The 20938-nt window shown below is 49.1% G+C and overlaps 2 protein-coding genes across 3 annotated transcripts in view; one reads left to right on the top strand and one right to left on the bottom strand.

Annotated features, from left to right (window-relative positions):
• Positions 1–7649: 7649 nt before the first annotated feature.
• ADCK2 (aarF domain containing kinase 2) lies at positions 7650–16172 on the bottom strand. Its single transcript, XM_072341965.1, has 8 exons — positions 15217–16172; positions 14386–14532; positions 13736–13864; positions 13001–13096; positions 11223–11474; positions 9675–9803; positions 9036–9089; positions 7650–8523 (listed from the first exon to the last, which is right to left on the bottom strand). Exons 1-8 carry the CDS (start codon positions 16135–16137, stop codon positions 8380–8382), a joined length of 1872 nt encoding a protein of 623 aa, XP_072198066.1. The 5' UTR covers positions 16138–16172; the 3' UTR covers positions 7650–8379.
• A 1271-nt stretch (positions 16173–17443) lies between these two features.
• DENND2A (DENN domain containing 2A) overlaps positions 17444–20938 on the top strand; it is a 55334-nt gene continuing 51839 nt past the window's right edge. For both annotated transcript variants that reach the window (XM_072345740.1, XM_072345745.1), the window contains exon 1: positions 17444–17579. In XM_072345740.1, the coding sequence (XP_072201841.1) occupies positions 17473–17579 (107 nt within the window). In that variant the 5' untranslated portion in view covers positions 17444–17472. The remainder of the gene's footprint in view (positions 17580–20938) is intronic.

The following is a 20938-nucleotide window of genomic DNA, read 5'->3' as shown; positions in this document are numbered from 1 at the left end:
AAGCTCATTTGAAACACAAACATGGTAGTGAAACTGTAGCTATTTTCTCCAGACATAAGGCTTGCTACACAGAATCATTGTGGAGGGCGACAGTGTTCTACTGCCACGGCTCTCGGTGCGTCAAAAGAAAATGTCAGTACCATCCTAGATATAATGGTAGTTTGACTTGAGAGGCTCTTTTTATCCTCAAGGTGGAACTATTTTCAGATGGAAGTTGGAGTGGTTTGGGTTTGGTTTTCTTGTTGTTGTTTTTTTTTTTGCCTTTGAAGCTATTACAGCAGCAGCTTCAGGGTTTTCTTAACTGTTATTGTAGCACTTACTACAAATATTATGGATTTAAATGCAAGCATTTCATTAGGCTTTCTGAAGGCTTAAAGCTTCTTCCAAGAACTCCAGCTTTTGTGGTGCTCTTTGTCAGTGCTGCTGGAGGGAGGATGCAGTCAAACATAAGGGTGTATTTCCTCCCAGCTGATGTTCCTGCACTGTTCCATGCAGTAACTGCTGTCTCAATATACACTGTCTTTATCAGAAAGATTTGAGCAAACTCTGCCCACGTTCTCAGTTAGCCAAAAGCTAGGAAACTGTGCCAGCAGTGTTGTGCACGTGCTAATTCCTCCTGTCTCTCTTCAGGATTCATATCTCAGGCTTTGTACTATTGAGGTATTTATCATTTTTGGCTGTTTCAGAGCACTGGCAGAAGAAGCTCGTGTCTGTCCACAAAGCAACATGCAAATAAACCCTTAATCTGAGTAGCCGTAAGTGTAGCCAATGTTCTTGTGTTAAAGTGATCCTGTAAAAAATCATGCTTGACTGCAATGGCAGGCTTGTTCTTTGAGCACTTGGACCTGTTCTGTGGAGACTAAGAAACATCTCGCTTTGTCAGAGGAAAACATCGATACCTGTTATAAAAGTCTTGCTTGAACATATCTCACATGGTAGGACTTTTTGAATCTTCTTTTTTGTTATAAGCTGCCTATAACTTGATATGTCCCTGCTCTAATTTATTTAAAAGGTCTCTTTGAGTCCAGAGTGGCAGATGCTCCAATTCAACCTTCCCAAAGGAGCACTGCTGTGGGAGCCAGTGCCTTGTGTCCTTTCCAGCGACAAAGCTTCTTTGACCAAGTGCATCAGTCATTAAAGAAAGACAGCCTGGCCATCGAATCAGCCCTGCACGTACAGAGACCACGCAGTACCTCCAGTGTACGAGCTGGAAGATTCACAAACCTAAATCTTCTAAAAGACAAAAGCATTTCAGTAAGTATTCGGTCCAGTAGTTTTTAGCTATTAGGACTGGGTGATTTGTCTATGTCAGGTGAGATTATACTCCCATTTGATCTCTTTCCCAAAGGTTTTTGCTGCAACAAAAAACATGCACGTGTAGAATAATGTCTGTGCATTATGTGGAAGGGAACGGTTTCCACTCAGGATTCAGTGGTGTACGGAAACTGGGCACTTCTGTTTGTGCTCAGCATTTCTGAAAGCCTTTCCTAAATAATGAGACTGGTGGGGACATTAATAACAGGGAGGCAGTGGATGTGATTCGAAGGTCTTGTAACGTTTCCCAGCTCATGGTATTAGAGATGTTCTCCAGAAAGAACTGGAGGGAGACATTCTGTTTGCAGAAGAGTCGCAAATGGCAGGAATGTGCCAATTGCTGCTGGGAGTAGAAGGGAGAATGCATTTGAGAGAGCAAGTGTTTTGTGTGAACTTTACCTTAGCTTTTAACAGCCATGGCATGGCAGAAATGCTGAGTCGTGGCCTGAGACAGTGACTGAGCACCTGGCGGAAGGCAGGGCCAACCCAGAGCAGCTCAGGTGTGTGCAGTGCACCTCAGTGACCAGCAGAGGTGGAACCAGGATCTACCCCTTCACAGACCTCATGTAAGGGCTGGCAGTGGAGGCAAGGGGATCTTGCTGGAGATCCCTGCCCACTCTGCTACTACTGCTGTACTTTTCATCACATTATAGTATTACACATAGAAATGTAAACTAGAATATGTCTGAGTTTTAGTGGTTTCCTTGCTGTTTATGTCATGTAGGGCATTATAAGGATAACAGAACTAAATATCATATTCTGTCTGTGAAGAGAAGCCTTGCAAGTGCTCCTTCACGCAACACAGTGTATTTCAAAAGGCAAATCAGGAACATTGCTCAGCACTGAAATGCAGCTACTACTGAAGAAAACAGCAAGACTTCTTGACTATAGGCAGAAATCTTAGGCAACAGGTAGTTAGAGCTGCAGGAAGATTTGTGTTTACTCTGAGGGAGGCAGATATTTCTCTTTCTAACAGTATATCTGATAAGGAATCTGTTATATATCTTTTTGTCTTAGCAATCTGTGCATAACAGTGCATCTCAGGAGAGGTGGAAAGAGATGGACCTCAGCAAGGCCAAGATTGAGCACAAAAGGCGCCAGGAGGAGGAGAGGCAGTTGAAGAGGCAGCAGCAGCAAGAGGCAGATGCTGTCCGACGTCAGCTGCGCAGGAACAACCAGAGGTAATAAACCAGAGCCAGGTGTTTTTTTGGAAGTCAATATCAAGTGGTTGACAGCGCCCACTGCCTTGCATTCTCATTCAGTCTCTGAACATCACATGCTATGCTAGTCTCTGCAGAGTGCTCATGGGGATTCATTAATGGGAATCAATTGGTGCTTGGTGTATGAGTGAGTAGGTGAAAACCAGCTGTAGCATTAGCTTGAGGGCAAATCCCCTTCAATCTCATCCTCAGAGCTAGAGTCCTTTTGCCTTCCCTATCCTATGGTCCACTTACACTTAGCAGGTCCTTGTCCCCATGGTCTATTTCTTTCCATCTCTTTTGTTGCTGGCACCACCAATAGTAATACATAAAGCCACCCAGCTGCCTGGGTTTTCCCTACAGCCCTGTCCCTGGTCTGTTTCCTTCACTGCTGGTCTTCAGGGCCAAGAACACACATGAGTCCCAGGTTATGCATTCATGTGAATGTGACTGCAGTTAGCTGACAACATCAGGCGCCAGCCCATTTGTAGGGTTTGCTGCCTCTGTTTGGGATACAAGTTTAACCTTCATAACCTAACTAAGAGTCCTGGAGTTATCTGAATCATAGAATAGTTTAGGTTGGAGAGAACTTTAAAGCTTATCTAGGTCCGACCCTCTGCCATGGGCAGGGCTGCACCCACCAGCTCCGGCTGCCCGCAGCCCCATCCAACCTGGCCCTGTGCATCTCCAGGGATGGGGCACCACAGCTTCTCTGGGCAGCTGTGCCAGTGCCTCACCACTAAGTAAAAATTCTTTCCAACCATCTAAGCTGAATCTCCTCTCTTTTAGTTCAAGGCATTCCCCTTTGTCCTGTCGTTATCAGACATATAAAAAAAAATTGGTCCCCTTCCTGCTTATAATCTCCCTTCATGTACTGGAAGGCTGCAATGAGGTCTCCCCAGACCCTTCTCTTCTCCAGTCTGAACAAGCCCAGTTCCTTCAAACTTTCTCCATAAGAGATGCTTCAGCCCTCTGAATGCCTTCATGGCCCTCCTCTGGGCCTGCTCCAGAAGTTCCATGTCCTTCTTGTGCTGGGGCCCCAGGCCTCAACGCAGTGCTCCAGATGGGGTCTCACCAAGGCAGAGAAGAAGGAGGGGAACAATCACTTCTCTCTACTGGCCAGAATGTCTGCTTAACATCTTATGCGCTTTTTGCTTAGTTGCTTTTATTTTCTGAGACATTTTGTTTTGTAAACAGGCAGCGATTGTATCAGAGAACATTGCAAGGGTTGGAGAAACAGCTGGAGGACAACAACAGAGCTATACAACACATGGCACTGCTGCAAGCTGCTCAGTCAGAGAGGAGCAAGAAGGAGTCCTCCTTGTCAGAGGAGGAGAACAGAAAGTTAAGTCACAGGCTGCAGCTCCTACGTACACAGCGACTGCAGAGAGAGAATCTTCTTGCAGAACTCAATGAAAGGAGCTTTGAACAAGAAAAAGAAAGGCTGGTAAGGGGAATTTCAAGGAACTTTTAACCGTACTGTATTTCCAGCAGTAGCACCATCTAGAGTATTTATCTTTCTCTCCTGCATATCCGGTATAAATGTATCGTTTGGAGACATATGCATGAAAATTATTATTTCTTTAACACGCATAAAGATTAAAGATAGGAATTTAATCTGTGTCTTTCTGCATACAAAGAATCGTTATAGAATCCTACAATGGTTTCGGTTGGAAAGGACCTTTAAAAATCATCTTGATAACTTGCTGCCATGGCAGAGCCATCTCTTACTAGGTCAGGTTGCTCAAAGCACCATCCAACTTTCCCTTGAATACTTCTAAAGATGAGGAATCCACGACTTCTCTGTGCAGCCTGTGCCACTGTCCCCAGGCCTGGATGCAGCGCTGTAGATCGGGCCTCATGAGGGCAGTGTAGATAGGGACAGTTGCCTCCGTCGCCCTGTTGCCACCCATCTTTTGATGCAGCCCAGGACACATTTGGCTTTCCAGGCTGCAATCAGGCACTGCTGGCTCATGTCCGGTTTTTTATTCCAAGTTCCCTTTAGGGCTGCTGGCAATCTGTTCGGTCTGTTCAGCCTTCAGTTTCTACTGATGTTTGGGATTGCCCTGACGCAGGCGCAGCACCTTGCACTTGGACTTGTTGAACTTTATGAGGGTGCACACCAGCCTGCCTCCTGAGCCCATCCACGTCCCTCTGGAGTATCAGCTGACCACTCAGCTTGATGTCATCCACAAACTTGCTGACCCCTTAAGTCACGAGAAATATAAATTAATAAATGAATCAGTTCTGCCATTTCTAGCTTATTCCAGTGATAACAGTGGATGAAATTCAGACTTAAAGCTGGCTGCACAATTGCAATTGTCATTTTTTTAACGCAGGATTTGTTGAGGAGCAGAATGCAGTCACGGCAGACGATGCTGACACAAGACTCAGAGGACCAGGATAGGCAACAAAAGCAGCGCCAGGCTGCCAAAAGGAAAGTGTTCCAGAACAGAGACCATTTACATGAGAAGATGCAAAAAGAAGACCAAAGACTCTGTGACCTCCAGCAGTACCTCAGAGAACAGAATCTGCTGATGCTCCGAGCATTGCTACTAGAGTAGTAGTGGTAGAAACTGCAGAGTGGGCCAGCTGTGTAGGAGCCCACAGTCAGCATCTGTAGTGTTTAGTTCTGTAGTCTAGGACTGATGGCAGTGACATGGAAAAGTACAGAGTAGAGGAACAATACAAAAGAGCTGGAAGTTGGCAGTGGGATTTCAGGTTGTAACTGCTTTCAAGACACAAATGACAGAGAAAGGAATTACTGGAGCAAGATCACAGGCCATACGATTTACTAAGTGAAAAACATGAATGAAGGTCAGAAGGAGCTCCCTGGGAATGAATCTCTCAGGTGGTAGAAGCCACAGATACGGATTATGTCCTGCTATAGCAGCTCGCAGGGGAATTAAATACAAGTGTGCAGAGACTTCCACTGCTAAATTCTGGGCACTTTTTGCCCTGCTGTGTTTGTTCCAGAACAGGACCAGGAGAGCACGTTTCTTAAAGGTCAAGGACAACATTAGATAGGAAGTAAAGCCATGAAGTGCTGTCTTGTGACTTAGGTTGCAATGTTAGCGTTACATGACATACGGGGAAGAAGAACTTGGAGAACACCTGGCTGGAACAAAAGTGTGGCAATGAAAATGGACGTGCTGAAATACAGCATAAACTGTCCACTGCTATTTCCATTATTACAACTGACACTTGCAAGTGTCCCGTTGCATGTGATTTGCAGAGAACCGTAGGGTAGAAGTCCATACATAGGATGAAGTTGGGCTACCTCCAGCAACTGCTGTAGGTCCAGAACTGCTGTAGGAGGCAGGACAGGAGTCCAGTAACATGAGCACTGCTCCCAAAAACCTGGTAAAGCAGCTTGGAACCATCCAGCTTGGGCTGCAGGTGAGTGTAGGTCCTGCCACTGTCAGTATTCTTCAGGCAATGTCAGCCACTTCCCAAGAGTGACTTAGAGAGAACCTAAATGTAAAAAGGATTTGTGTGTGTGTATGTGTGTGTGTGTGTGTGTGTGAGAGAGAGTGAGAGAGAGAGAGAGAAGACACCATTTCTAGGCGTTATGGTGAGAAGAATGTTTATGTTCTGAAATACCTGTCTTTGGAGAATCACCAAACCCAGTGGTGGGCACAGGCTTCTATTGCACTATTATCTTTTTGGTTTTGCCTGCTTGTCTCCAAAAGCTGGAAATCTTATGTCAGAAAGACCGGCGTATCCATGCAGGTAGGGCACGTGATCAGAATCAGCAGGCTACACCACAGAGAAGTGAGGGGGATGCTACACAATGGTAAATTGAAAGGCGAGTGAACAAATAGTGTAAGAAACCAGGGTAGCCAGCAGCACTACAGAGGTTTCCCTATTCCCACTGAAGGGTAAAACAGAGTTACCACCTGAGTCCAGGGATAGTGAGGCATGTGGTGTCATTGTGTCCATTTGGAACCAGGTAACACGCCTTCTGGTGGTTACAAACTATCCTAAGGTTTTCATAGCTAAAAGGAGTATTTGTTACTTTAGGATCCATAATAAGCACGAAGCATCCTGAGGTTTATGTTTTAAAAAGCACAACAGGAAGCAAAGATGAACGTATCTACAAGGTGAAGGCTTTGAGGTTTTGTTGTGATTTTAAATTAAGGTCTTGAATCATTTGGTCTAAGCTCTATTTCAGCTTGGGATAAAGTTGGCTGATTTGTTGGTGCAGATGTGGGTGGTTGTGCCTAGGAGCTGCGTAACAGATGGGGACTGAGCCCAGGCTGCACGTGCTGCAGTGCTGTGCCTGAGCGTGGCACCAGCTGGGTACACACACGCAGTGAGGCACACACTGCTGGGTGATGGCGTGCTGGCAGCACATGGAGATGTTCTTCAATGTGAAGTTCAGAGGTCGCTTGCTCTGCTTTTGTTTTTTAATGAAGAAAAGCTATTAACACAAAATCATGCACCGTTTAGGGTGATACCACGCTTAGTTTTGAGTCTCAGCCTGCTTAGACTCGAGCCTAAAGTTTGAAAGCTACCATTAAACTCTGCTGCTGCTTTTTATCCTCCAACATTTGGAGATGGAGCATTTCACCATCGAAGCGCACGAAACACACTGAGCAGGATCCTGAATTAATTTTTCAGGCTTCATTTATGTCTCATTAATCATCGCTTTATAATCGCCGTTAAACAGATGATCTGCATACGCGCTTTCTCTTCATTGCTTCACCAGCTGAGAACAGGCAGCTGCACAGTGCTGTGTGTGGCTGCAATTTCACATGCAGCACATCTGGAAATACATTTAGCACGACAATATTTCCAATCATTCATAGACTGTTCCTTACCATAAAAATAAGGCCATAAAACAGCATTAAGAGTTTCATTAAAATAACGGACCGTAAAAGCCGTACAATGTAGCTCATTTGTTGGCTTTAATTATTTGATTTAAACATTCAGTGTTTTCTATTCTTTAGGAAGACGTTTGGACTCCTTGTTTTGCAAAGTGCCCAAGGAGAAAAGCCACACCTCTGCATGTGAGATAAGGCTGTGAGTTGCACTGGGTGAGGGCTGGGAGGCAGGGAAGGGCAGCACAGCAAGGAGAAGAAAGCCTTGTTGAGCCTGTTATAAGCTTCAACAAAAACTGAGACCAGTACAAGTACTCCCCAAAGTTGTTTTTATTATGGAATTCGTTTTTCTGCCATACATATCATTTAACGTGTGTGTGTATATATATATATATATATATATATATATATATATATATAATATACACACACACACACTGGTCTGTTTTTATCATCCCAAATGACCAAGAACAGAACCGTTCCATGCAGAAACTCAGGGTACTTCTGCAATAAAAGTAGAAGTACAAAGGACAAAAAGGCTTCTGGCTTTATCAGCCTGAATTACTTGCTTAGGTGGCATCAGAACGTCATTCCTTATACTATATTGACGGATCGGTCAGCAAATTAGTGTTTAACCCAATTCATTTCCAAACAAATTGGATTACTGGACATCTTATTGAAGGCTTTCAGACAATTAAGACTGGTTTCCTCATCAGCCTGCAGTGATCTTTTACACACAGACTACATGATACGTCAGTTAAAAACTACCAGAGCATATTAGCTCATAGAACCGCATAATTGTAAGAGTCGGAACTCTCCATCTGTGCAAAATCTTCCCAGAAAAGGAATGCTTCTGAAACAGACCTCACTAAGATCCCACGCCTGGTGCTCTGCTGACAGGACTCAAGGCAGGGTATGGAGGGTTACCACCACGTGGCACTTCCCTGTGACATCTGGAACTGTTCTCACCTTCAGCTTCCTCCCGTCAGCTCACAGGCACCAGAGGTAACCCTGCACCATGAGAGGGCAGCAGCCACAAGAGTCTATTCCAGGACAGAAGCTGCAGTTCTGATGAGCAGCGGTTTAGCTGCCTCTAGAATATCCAGTTCAGGGTCCAGCGAACGACCGAGACCTTCCAGAACCATGATGGCAAAGATGATGGAAGCAAAATTGCTCTCGAGCTTCACCTAGAAACACAAGAGACAGCAGAGCTGCTGAGCTCATTTAACAGAGGTATGAGCTCTGGCTAACTTGGGGAGAAGCAGGGGAGAGCTTCAGCAGGTCTGAAAATAAGAACACAGTTTCAGGGGAAGCAGCCTAAGACAACCCAAAGGTTTATTTCTCATTCCCACGTAATTTTCTATACTAGAGCAGCAGAAGGTTAAGATTACTCGCTACTGCTAATGTGGTTTTAAGCCATGGCAGTATCCAACCTACTTGAACACATGCAGTTGGGTAAGGGGCAGCTCACCTTCTGAAGGGCCACAAAAGAGCTCTACATACCACAGAGGAAACAGCCCCCTGCTCTGCCTGTACACAAACAGTTCCCAGCCCGGTGCTACCACTGCATCAAAGGTACACCAGGGCACTAAGAAATAATAGTCACAGGCCCCCTCCTTGTCAGCCCCTTGCAATCCCAGTACTTCTCCCTCCCCGATGAACTTCCAGCTACTGAAAGCAGACTCTGACAGCTCCTCACCTTATGCGTCATCAGTAATTTAAAGACACTGGAGAGGAGATTTGCCACCTGAAGCTGGAATACAAAAGGAGAAGTTAATGGAGTACCTGTGAGCCATATGCAGGACAGGTAGGATTCAAAGTGTTTGTTAGCCTTTACTCTTAGTGGTGGGACAAAACTACTGGGCTGAGGATGGCCCAAAAAGGTGTGATCCTTCCCACCCTGCTGAGGATGAGGAGGTCACTTCTGACCCATGGTTCTGTTTACTTGCCAGCCCAGCAAGGCTGAAAACATCTCATAGCAGTACATGGTAGGCATTAGTTTCCTCAATACCTCTGTACTGTATTCTATGAAGTGCCAGGCTGGCCTTTACTAAAAGGATACAAGCTGTAACATCAGCTTTAGTGACTCCTCAAAGAGGAATGGCAGACGTTAGAGATCTAAAGATCAAATCTAAACACACACAGTTTCATTTTTAGTTAGAGGGAATTAAGAAAAGATTTTAGACTTTACTTCATCTGAGACACTAAAAGCTCCAAGTAGTGCATGCTGCTGATGGGATCACAGCTGGACAGCTGGCCTTTCCACCTGGACCACTTCAAAAGCCAAGCTGCACTAAAGTGAAGCTACATGAGGGTGGGACATGGTTTGTGGACTTGCCTTTCCCAGGGCAATAGTGTTCCTTCGAACTTTGGTCACTAGTTCTGCCATTTCAGCTTTGAATCGCTCGATATCCTGGCATTGGTTGGCCCGAGCATGATGAAGAATCAGTTCTGCCACTTTCTCCCCCTGTGAAACAAGTGAAAAAGAAGAATCAGCAGAACTAGATCACTGTTACCAGTGGGTCTACAGGGAGCTGCTCTGACAGCACAGGTGGGGTGGAATCCCCCCCCATGTACAAAGGCAGCCCTTAAGGTGTGCAAGTAACCAAGAGCACAGTGACCAGGATGGACAAACAAGGCATGGTGTGGCAGTTTGCACGGCAGTTCACACAGGCAGGGTGAGCAGGGAGGGCAAGCACTCTGTGGGCTACAGAGGTTAGGTCTAATAGGTGATTTTTGCCCACTAAGTACAGGGTTATCATCCAATCCACAAAACCTGGCTTCGTGGCTGGTGCCACCACCAAAACTAGGTGTATTTTGACAATGGGATGCCTTAGATAGCACCAGGCTTGCAGGAAACAGTTGAGTTTCACCTCTCTCAAAGATGGAAGACAGTTTATGGGGGAAAGTTAGCTGGGCTCATTTGCAGGGTGTTAAACTAGGTTTGAAGGGAGAATGGGGTTGACAGTGAGCCTGCCCACAATAAAGCATGGGACAGGATAGCTAAGTTAGATGGAAACAGTGCTAGTACTTCAACCTGCTGCCCTGCGATGTACTGGCAACACTGCAGCACAACTGAAATCTTAACAAGCCAGGGACCGCTGAGACAGTAGGAAGAGGCAACAGGGAAACTCAGGGGAAATAATTCAAGGGAATTAAGGAGTTAGCCTCCAAGAAGGCAACATAACCAGCTGCCCAGCTAAAGTGCCCCTAAACTGATGCACACGGCTTGGGAAACAAACAGGAGCAGCTGGAAGCCATCATGCTACTAGAATGTCATGATGTAGTTGTTGACACTGAAACCTGGTGGATGATTCCCATGACTGGAGTGTGGCTATTGAGGGCTACAAGTTCTTCACCTGTCCCTACAGAATAAGGAAGGGAGGAGGCATTGTTCTCTTTATCAAGGAAGGAACAGAGTGTGAAGAGCTGTCCCTGAAGAATGGCCACAAGTGACTCAAAAGTTATGGGTGAGAGTCAGAGACAACAAAGGGAGCCTTGTGGATAGGGTCTGCTACTGGCTGCCCAATCAAGTGGAGCCTGTTGATCCTCCTCCAGCTATAGGAGGCATCACAAAACTCAAATGATTCCCCAAGCAGCCATAAGTGGCACCAGAAGCACTCTAAACCAAGAAGGGGCAGTGGCTGCTTTCTGTCAAACCCATTCAGTCTCCTGGGCAACTGAACTCGCTCCATTGCAGTAGCCTGTTGCTTTAGGTGTGCATCTTATCTCTGTCTGGTAGGCTTTCCAAGCTAGCAAGTGTGCTCTGCTTCCCTGGGGAGGACTGTAAAGGAAAACAGAAAGAGAGCTACAGTTTGGCCGCCAGGCTCTCCAGCTGTCTCCATTCCCCAACCTCAATGATCTAACACCGTGACAGAGGCCTCACCTGGCCCTGGACCACAGCAGTGAAAACTGCTCTGAAGTTCTGCATGTCAGCACTCTGCAGCTCCGCCACGATCCCTGCATCCAGCAGCACCAGGCAGAGCTGTCTGAGGGGTGGCTGCACTTCCACGACGAGCGTGTCACACAGATCCACGATGGCAGTCTGCTCTTTGTAGCTGGTGCTGACACAGGCTGTGCCTTGCACCAGGATGTTCCCAGGGTGCAGGTCAGCATGGACAAAGTTGTCAACAAAGACCTAGAAGATGAGCAAGTTCTTAGAGCAGTTGATTCCAACCAGACCTCCCATACCAAGCCCCAGACAGACAGCATGTTGTTCCCCGTTGTTGTTCATGTGCAACATTTGCAACAAAGCAGCAAATGACTTCTGGCAAAGATCAACTGTGTTGAAAGAGGGTGGGTGCTACCACCCTAGGAGTGTCAGCAGAGCTGCATGAAGCAATCCTGCCCATCTGAGAGAGAGAAGGCAGAACAGCAAGAAGTTCCAGCAGGTAGTTCTCTCCAGCAATAAGCCCTGCACTCAGTGTAGGGTGGTGAGCCTTGCCAACAAGTAACACAGTTACTTTGCCATTCACTGCTATGGGGTTTAGCGCATGGCTACATTTGTCTACTCCAGCACATCACAGTATCACACACAGTATCACAGTATCGTGCGAGTTGGAAGGGACCTTAGAGATCACCAAGTCCAACTCCCAGGATTCGAGCCCTCTGTGTGCAGAGCAGCACTTGTACCACTTGCACCACAAGGGGGATTCGAACCCCGGGCCTCCGGTGTTGCAAGCAGCACCTTATACCACTGCACCACCGGGGCACATCCATACATTGCAGCCATATTGAAAAGGAAAATTAAATCTAACATTAGCATAATCTATTGTAGTTCTACCACTGCTCTGGTAACTGAATGGTAAAAAGCTATCTGAGGCTACAACACTATGTGAAGTTATAGCTGCAAGCCTCCCTGTTGCCTTAGCACAACACTGCAACTACCTGGATCCTACCTGACACTCACTGTTCACTTGCTCAGCACTGAGGCTGTTTGCAGCTCTTCCCTGCTAGTTCTCATGGCTCCTCACAAGCAAATTAGTTCAACTCTCAGCAAGCCTTTCCAGATCGTTTTTTATTGTCTTGGCCACGAAAGAACTGGACAGCCAGAAGCTGAATTAAAGCTATATCTGGCCAGGTTTTTTCTTTACTTTGTATTTAGTTCTTCCTTATAAAAACGTAATTTTGGGGTAGGAGTGAATAAATGAATAATCTTTCTATTTTCCCTGTGATTTGCAGCCTTTGCAGAGAGCACAGTATCTAATAATTATGTGACACTTTACAGCACTTGGGCAATCTGTGACCATACATTAAATAGATCAGTGGGTTTGCTAAGCAATGCTCTGATCACATTTCACAGTGGGACCCTACCATGTGCAAGCAGATCCCTTCTGCAGCTAAAGGTGCTCCACATCAAAGCCTGCAGAAGTGGTGTATGTATTCCAGGCTCTACTCAGGTCATGTCTTTCATTGCATGTGAAGCACGGACCCTCCCTCTGTCAGTTCAGGAGCTGCACAGTGCACCTGGCAGCCCAAGTCCTGGGTTGTCACAATACCTGACATCCATGGGCTGGCTCCAAAAGGAACAGATGTGTCCTGAGTCCATGGGGAGAAGATGGGGGAGCAAACCAGTTCTCTCCTTAGCCAAAGGGTCTTATTACCCCAATAGAAAAGATTCTGCAGGAAAATAACCTTCACTCCCAGCCTCTGTCAAGTGCCTACCATCTTTAGGAGCATGTCCATGCCCATCTTTGCGAGTCTCTGCCTCAGCTCTGTGGCAACCTCTGTGTGCAGGTAGTGTGAAATCGGCTCACTCTCCTGAAAAAGAAAAAAAATAGAGCTGGAATCAGATCCAACCTGAGTCTCACGTGCAATCACACCTTTACTTCGGTGCTGAGAGATAAGCAATAGCCTAGAAAGAACCGGCTCATTGGGACTGTACCTCATGAGATGGTCAACATGAGAACATGAAGGATTTGTTCTTTAGAAAAAACATGCAACACAGCCCGGGGCTGAGACACCCTTGCCAGGATTGCATGCACAAAAACTAAGGCTGAAAGTAGCTTTGGTCCATGGCTCAAACATCCCCAAGGAAAGTGAGGCAAGCATCAGATAGTGCTGGGTTGCTGAACTCTGTGCTTTGACCCACACCAGAGGAGAGCTGGAGCATGATGTTGGTTTGCAAAGCACGGGCAAGTACATGGTGGCTGCACACACTGCTGGTCTGCTTGGTTTCAGCCAAGTGTTTACTTCTGTATGAAGCTGTCTGCCACCTGTCTTTTGGGACGCACTGTTTACAAGGAGAGCAGAAGAGACACTGCAGAAAGACACCAATCTCTTTAAGCAAAGAAGAGCACTCCTGCCTGTGACTGCTCCTTCTCAAAAGATGCATCTTTAGCAAGCTCCTCCAAGGGCCTTCTCTCTGCTACCACTGCTCCCAGACTGTGCAGTTCTTACCTCGAATGTTTCCACGAGGACATCCGCTGTCACCAAAGGGCGAACAGGAGTTGGGAACTTCACAAAATTGACATCTAGGAAGTTCTGACGGAAGCGCTCCAGATTTCTGGCTTCGTAGTGCAAGTCAATCTCAAAGGAGAAAAAGGAAAAGCAGGTTGGGAGTTAGATACAATTAGATCTTTGGGACCTTTTATTAGGATATGCCTGTACAGTGCAATATACGATACCAACAAACGTGGTCAGAAAGCCAGAATTCAAATAAAATAGAGCGATGCTTCTTATAAGCTTATAGCCTCCCTGATGGGAGAGCAGAGTAACACACTGAGGAATGAGTGGCCCACAACCCAGCACCTCAAAAATACCCCAGAAATACTACAGGCATAGTGTCTCAGAAAAGACCAGGACTGCCTTATTTTCAACAGTGAGAAGGATCCTGAACCGAAGATTACTGTCCAAATAGCGAGGCAGGAAGGCAGGCTAGAAGAACTGCAGCCCTAGCCTCAATTAACAGACGGATGGGCAGCTATAGCAGGAAGAAATTGAATGTAACACATACAAAATAATATACTATGAGAAGTAATAGAATGGATGGAGTTAAAGCCAGTCAATAGCAAGAAGAGTTTTATTTCAGTGCTTGGCATTGCACACACCTGCTGAAGCATAAGTTTCTCAAATTCTTCCACAATCTCTGTCAAACTGAGCCACTTGAATCCAGGGAGAAGTCCAATGATGTGGCTCCCCAACTTCATGAGGAACAGATCCATCTGGACTTGGTGGACTAGCCCTGGGTGCAGGACCTGCACAAGAAGAAATGGTGGCAAGGTCAACTCCCAGAACGCTGTAAAAACAACAGTCGATTTCTATCAGCTAAAACAACCTATTTGAAACAAACAGAACCTACCCTATAAAGCTGGGAGCTAACAAGGCTTCACAAGACAGTCCTCAGAATAATTCTTATTTTGCCGTGGATTAAGCTGTGAAGAAACACTTCCTAATTTTCAAATGGAAAAATCTGTGTCCCAGAGCCTGCAATTTCACCCTTAGCCATTTTCCCTTGCTTCCATTCTTCTGTGCCCTTCCTGCCATGTCGTACAGACCAGTATTTGGAACAGCTCCAACACTTCTTTAAAGAAGCTTTGCTGGAAAGAACGTATCTGTTCCAGGTTTCTCCATACGAGGAAAGAATGGGTCTCATTTTCTGAAAGGTGAAACAACTTATCTTCATTCTTTTAATATATATCAGGCCCTGGCAATTTCTGGTATCTGGGTGCCATGTTAAATGGTGTGTACTGGTGCTGAGAAGAGCTGGGGCCGCTGCTGCCTGGGTTGCAGCTGGCTGGAACCAGAGCACCAAAACAACGTATGGAGGGAAGTGAGCATCACTCCACTTTCAACTCTTCTCCATTGGAACCACAATCTTCCCTGTCTTGTCCTGCACACTCTATGTTTTTACAGGTCTGCCAGTAAGATGTGTGACTTACTTTAACAGCTACAGGTGTGAGGGGTCTGGCTGCTGATGGATTTGCATTCAGGAGCGGTGTGGCCATCTGCTCCACGCGGGGTGTTCCACTCACAGGATTTCTCAGGGAGCAGCTGATGGGGCTCAGCTCAGCCCCGCTCCTCTCTTCCCACATCCCTTCACTCTTCCTTCTCAGCCACCTGAAGAGGCCCCTGAGGCCTGACACCTCCCACGCCTCAAAGGCAGACTGTAACTCCGAGCTCCATGCCAGCCCCTCGGCCGGGGGGGCAGCAATAGCGGTCAGATCGGCATAGGCTTTATACACCTGGGCCACGCAGCCTGAGCCGACCGGCTCCTGGCTGGGAAAGGTAAGGATGCTCCTCCAGTCCTCACCAAAGGCCTTCCTCAAGAGCTCATCGGTGTGACCCCAAGGGTGTGGGCTCACCTCGACGTGCAGCTTTGAAAACTCATCGCAGAAGGCCTCGGAGAAGAGGTCCCTGCGGGTGCTGGCCCACTGGCCCAGCTTGATGCAGGTGGGCCCGGCGGCCTCGGCAGCTCTCCGCAGCAGCCGCAACCACATGGCGGCCAGGCCGGGCCGCAGGCGGCTCAGCGGGTACAGCAGAAGCAGGGGCCCGAAGCGCAGCAGCAGCCCGCAAGCCCGCAGACCCAGCCGCAGCACCAAACCCAGCTGCCTCAGCAACCCCCGGGCCGGCCGCTCCGGGCCGCGCTCCTCAGCCCACGCCGGCCGGGCGGCCGCCCGCCAACGCCCCGGCCCGTCCCGCCGCCCGGCCGCAGCGGGCACCGCCAAGGCCACGGCGGCCCAGCGCCCGGCCCGCAGCCCGCCACGCCCCGCTACCGCCCACCCGGGCAGCGGCCCCCTTGCCCCGGCGGTCCGGCCCAAGCGGGGCAGGGGGAGCAACCGCGCGGCACAGCCCGCCACCATCGCCCCACCGCTGACTACGGCCGCGCGGGGCGGGGATTGCGGGCAGGGCCGACCAATCGCTGCAGGACGGCTGTGAGCGACCGCCCCTTAAAGGCACGGCCAGGGACAGCGCCGCTTCCCGCCCTGCTGCGTCTCCCGGCCCGACCGGGTAGCGCCGGGGTACCGGGCCCGGGGAAGGACAGAAGCAGAAAATCCAGTAACGGCAGACAGGAATAGTGCTGCTGGGATGGATGCGGTTGTCCTGTAGAGCTGAGTTACAGAGACCTAGAATCACAGTGTTGGAAAAGACCGCGAAGTGCACCCAGTCCAACACCAGCCCACCATGTCCCCACAGCACTCGGTGCCACATCCACACGGCTCCGAAACACCTCCGGGGACGGTGACTGCACCACCTCCATGGGCAGCCTGTGCCAGCACAGCAACACGCCTTCCCAGAAGAAATGTTTCCTAATACCCAACCTGAACCTCCTCTGGTGCAACTTGAGGCCATTACCTCTCATCCTGTTGCTGTGACCTGGGAGAAGAGGCCAAACCCTGCTTGTGTCAGAAGGGATCTCAGACACCCCCTAGTCCCAGCTCCTGCTGCCAGCAAGGTTGCCAACACACAACCCAGCATGGCTGTATGTCACTAACTGCACACCTACACAGGGAACAAATCCCTCTCTGCTGTTTTTAATGTACCCTCAGAACTAAAACCCCGTAGGAAAAATGTGTGTGCTTTCCAAGCCGGCTTTTTTCCCTCACTTTAGTGAGTAGCACAGATGTGTGCAAACACACCTGCGTGCCGGCAGGGAGCTGACAGCCCTGTGCAGGTGAACTGATGGAGTCACAGAGTGCAGTGGTGTGCAGCGATCATCCAGAGAGACCAACGGCACAGTGAGCGGCCTGGAGCATCTCCGTTAGGAGTGATGGCTGAGAGCATGGGGGCTGTTCAGCCTGGAGAAGGGAAGGCTGAGGGGGGACCTTCCCAATGCTTATAAATATCCAGCGGGTGGGAGTCAAGTGGATGGGGCCAGCCTCTTTTCTGGTGCCACTTTGGCATCAAGTAGGGACTTTCCATTCCTTTCTTTTCCTTTGGATACTTCTGTTCGCAATCAGAAGACTACCCAGTGCGCCTCAGCTCTTCTTAGTCTGTTTGTCCTTTCTCCCTAAGCGATTCCCTTCCAACCCAGGACGCCCCGTGACACACTCCTCACTCCTCAGCCCGCTCTCTGCCCGTCGCGGTTGGCGCGGCGGGGGCGGTGCGGGGCGGTGCTCGCGGCGGAGGGCGGGCGGCCGGGGCCGGGCTCGGGGCTGGTGCCGGCGGCGGGGACAGCGGCAGCGGCGCGGCGCTGCATGGCGGGGCGGGCGGGGAGCCTCCAGCCGCGCGTCCGCAGGCCGCCAGCACGGCGCCGGGCAACGCCGCCATGCCGGAGCACGGCCCCCCGCCGCCGCCGAGGAAGGTAGGGGGTTGGGGGGCGGCCCCGGGCTGCGAGCGAGATGTTGCCGCTGCCAGCGCGGGACATCGAGCGTTTCGCGTTTTTGTGGTTTTCTTTTTCCTTTCGTCCCCCGAAATGCCTCTTCTTCCCTCGAAATGCCTCTTCTTCCCTCGGTGGTTCGCAGGAGGTGCAGGAGCCGGAGGGCCGAGCCAAAGACCTCCACCATCTTAGCGAGCGAGGGTGGGGAAGTGAGGAGCGGGAGCTCGCTGGGCTTTGGGGGAAACCTGCTCTGATAAGTGGCCAAACCTTCCGTAGTATGAGAGAAGTCCCGCTTCCCTCCATCCCCTTGGCTTTGTGTTCCGCTCTGCTCTCCGGACAGCCCGCCTTTCTCTTGCTTTGCTCTCGTTTGAGGGGAATATCCGCACCAGTGATGCCTTTATCCCGCTTGGGATCCATGAGAACATCTCAGGAGAGAAGCGCCTTCCCGCTGGGCATGGGGCAGCGGTGCTGATGGGGAAGGCATGGAGCCTGGGGGCAGGCGGGCAGACTGTACAGTTAGGAACCGTCTGCTGCTGTGGGCTTGGGGGTGAGAAGTGGACTGGAACGTCCACTGGACAAGGTGCAGCTGGGCTGTGTGTGGAGGTGCTGCTCCTGGTGGTCTCTGGTGGACATGGGGCTGTTGGGGAGCAGTGGGGCCTTGAGGTGCCCTGGGCTGTGTGTGAGCCCCGCAGGACTGGGTCATAACCATGGTGTGCTTCATCATGCACCGGTGTTTTAGTAGGGCACGGTTTATTTCCTGGCCATGTCAGCAGGCTGTACAGACCCTGTTCCTGACCCAGAGGCGTTTGCTGGCACCCTTTCTCTGGACAAGGGGCAACAGCAAGCATCTCCTGCACAGAGTGCGTCGGAGTGGTGGAAAGGAGCAGAGGGATTTCCATGGGGCTTTTGCTCAGGCTATACAGATGTTGTAGGGAAAACACCGGTGGATTAAAAAGCTGTTTTCTTTGTTGGTTGCGTCCTTATCAAACGCTCGTTTCTTGATTTGTGGTACCAAAGTCCTATAAAGCTTGTTGGCTCCATTTTTGAACCGCCAGAATGGAGTCATCGCTGCATCCTGCCAGAGGAAGAATGCATTTCTTCGACCCTTGCGCTGCGTTCTGGGTTGTCATCAGCGTAGTGTTTGTGGGTTTGGGCTGTTTTTGTTTTTGAAGTAATCCAAACTGCTTCGGCATGTGGGATGGAATACTTACCACCTTGGGGTAGGCTTGGACGGAGCTGAAAAATGTAAGGATGGAACTGAGAGGACGGCAACAAGATGTCCCAGTGCCTCTTTGTGGGTTTGAAGAGAATGCACTGAAAACAAGGGGCATTGGAGCAACCCGGGATGTTAAAGCAGGCTAAGGATTTATAGCTCAGCTGGGAGAGCTCTCTGCCTTTGGGCTAGAAGGTTGTGTGCAGGAGGCTGGGCAAGCCACTGGCACGTCCCCTGTCCCACTGGTCAGCCCTGCACCCCATGCACTATCCTCCTTGCAGACAAGCACAAGTTCCGTGTCCCAAAGTGCTCCTTTCCATGGTGTCCCCAGCTCCATGCCTTGGGAAATCTTTGAGGACATTTTGTCTGCAGAGGGAACCACGTGATGCTCGTTGTTCTCCAAAAACAAGAAGGGCATTTAGATCCCTTGTCAAGCGCTCACAGTGTGCTTCTCTTTCTCTCATGCCTGGTGTTTTTATGTTGGAAGATTTCTTTGTGACAAGGAGATGATAAAGACCATATTGGCTACAAGGCTGCGTGTGTGGTGTTCAGGGGTGATCTAAACTTCAACTCAGAGGAAGCTTTGTGATGAGTTACTCTGAATATTGGCCATAACAACCAATTTATCTGGATTGTAATTAAACCTCTGTTATGCTCTGCGCTCTGGGAACACGGAGGCAAATGCAACTCTTTGCCCCTAGTTTAACGTATTCTCCATTGAGAGCCAGTGTTAAGCATGGGTGGATGTTGGGTGTTTTGGAAGTGCTGGGTAAGGGTCCTGTTCGTTGGGTCCTCCGTAAACGTTTCATCCAAAGCAGTTCATTCTCTCTTCTACCACTTGACATTATTTCCTGCTCCTTTCTAAGTGAGGGCCAAGCCAAGGAGAGAAAAGGCTCTTTAGTGCACTTAAGTCCACGAGAATGGAGAAGAACCACTCGTAAGCTCTTGTAGAAGCTCTTTGCTTTTGATGATCAGCTCTCTTAGGCATCCAGAACTGGGCTATAAGCTCTTTAGGGAAGCATTTTTTAGTGGAAGGATTTAAGTACTACTGGCTGATATGTCTGTTGGCAGGATCCCAAGAGCTGGCTGGAAGAGGCCTCTACAGCGAAGGAAATGCTGAAATAAGACTTTTAATTAACTTGCATAGCAGCTCCTTAAGGGCTGAGAAGACTCCACAGGGAAGAAGCGAGTGGGATGTAGCTAAGAGGAAATTCCTTGTTGGACTTGAGCTCTGAAAGTAAATGAATGAGCCTGGCTTTATCTAGGCAGGGCTCAAATAACATTGCATCTGGGCTTTGTTTTACTCAGACAGGACCGGAAAAGGACAGTGTTCTCTCCATTGTTGCTGTGAAGTACGGTGGAAAAGACAATAGCGTGCTTATTGGACTGGCAGGATTTCTGTTTTTCACCTCTAAACAGCTTTACCAACTGCTGGAAATAAAAGGAAAGGCTGAAATGTGTGAATATGAATGTAATTCTTGGTGGATTCAGCCTAGGACTTAGTGAAGGCCAAGCAGGACTGCCTTCATTCTCTGTCTCCGTGGTCATACTGCATGACTGAGCTGCAGGTTCTTGGCTTCAGGCTGCGCTTTTGCAGTGTTGGCTTCAGCAGAGGCCATGGTTGATCTTGGATCTGGGCCATTTCAAGGTCTTTGTTGTTGGTGTGGCGCTGAAAGGCACCATCACTTTGTTAAATAAGTCAGTACTAGAAGTCCCTTAGGCCAGTCCTACTGACGATCTAGCCCAACCTTTACATGTTTCACCAGCTAACTGGGTCAAGGCACCCTGTATCTGTAGACATAGGACTGAAGGTGCAACTTGGAAGAGATATGTCCATGTCTGCCATCCCACGAGTAACTCCCGGGTCATGCGCTGGGCTTAGCTGGTACCAGGGCAGATCCCCAGGCCCTCTGTATTGCAGCAGGGTCCTTCTGGGCTGGGGACGGGCAGTGTTCATGCACCAAAAGGGAGCAGAAGATGGCTTTTCCTGCACGCTGCCTTTGCCTGTACGTATGCTGGCCCACAGCCAGGATGGAAACTCTGTCCTCGTGAGCAGAGAGGGAGCTGGGAGGGGCGAGAGGCAGTGGGGCCCAGGAGCAGAGGGGCTGAAATAAAGGCAGCGACCTACATA

Source organism: Excalfactoria chinensis, chromosome 1 (assembly GCF_039878825.1).
Source record: "Excalfactoria chinensis isolate bCotChi1 chromosome 1, bCotChi1.hap2, whole genome shotgun sequence".
NCBI lineage: Eukaryota > Metazoa > Chordata > Aves > Galliformes > Phasianidae > Excalfactoria > Excalfactoria chinensis.
This window is presented reverse-complemented; position numbering and strand designations above follow the sequence as displayed.

Bases quoted from the DNA above. Each gene is read 5' to 3' on its own strand.
- ADCK2 (XM_072341965.1), bottom strand. From the start codon at position 16,137: ATGGTGGCGGGCTGTGCCGCGCGGTTGCTCCCCCTGCCCCGCTTGGGC. The intron at 14,533-15,216 runs GTAAGTCACACA...CTTCTTGTGCAG, and splicing joins TCACACCTGTAGCTGTTAAA to GTCCTGCACCCAGGGCTAGT. The intron at 13,097-13,735 runs GTAAGAACTGCA...TTTCTTTTTCAG, and splicing joins TCCTCGTGGAAACATTCGAG to GAGAGTGAGCCGATTTCACA.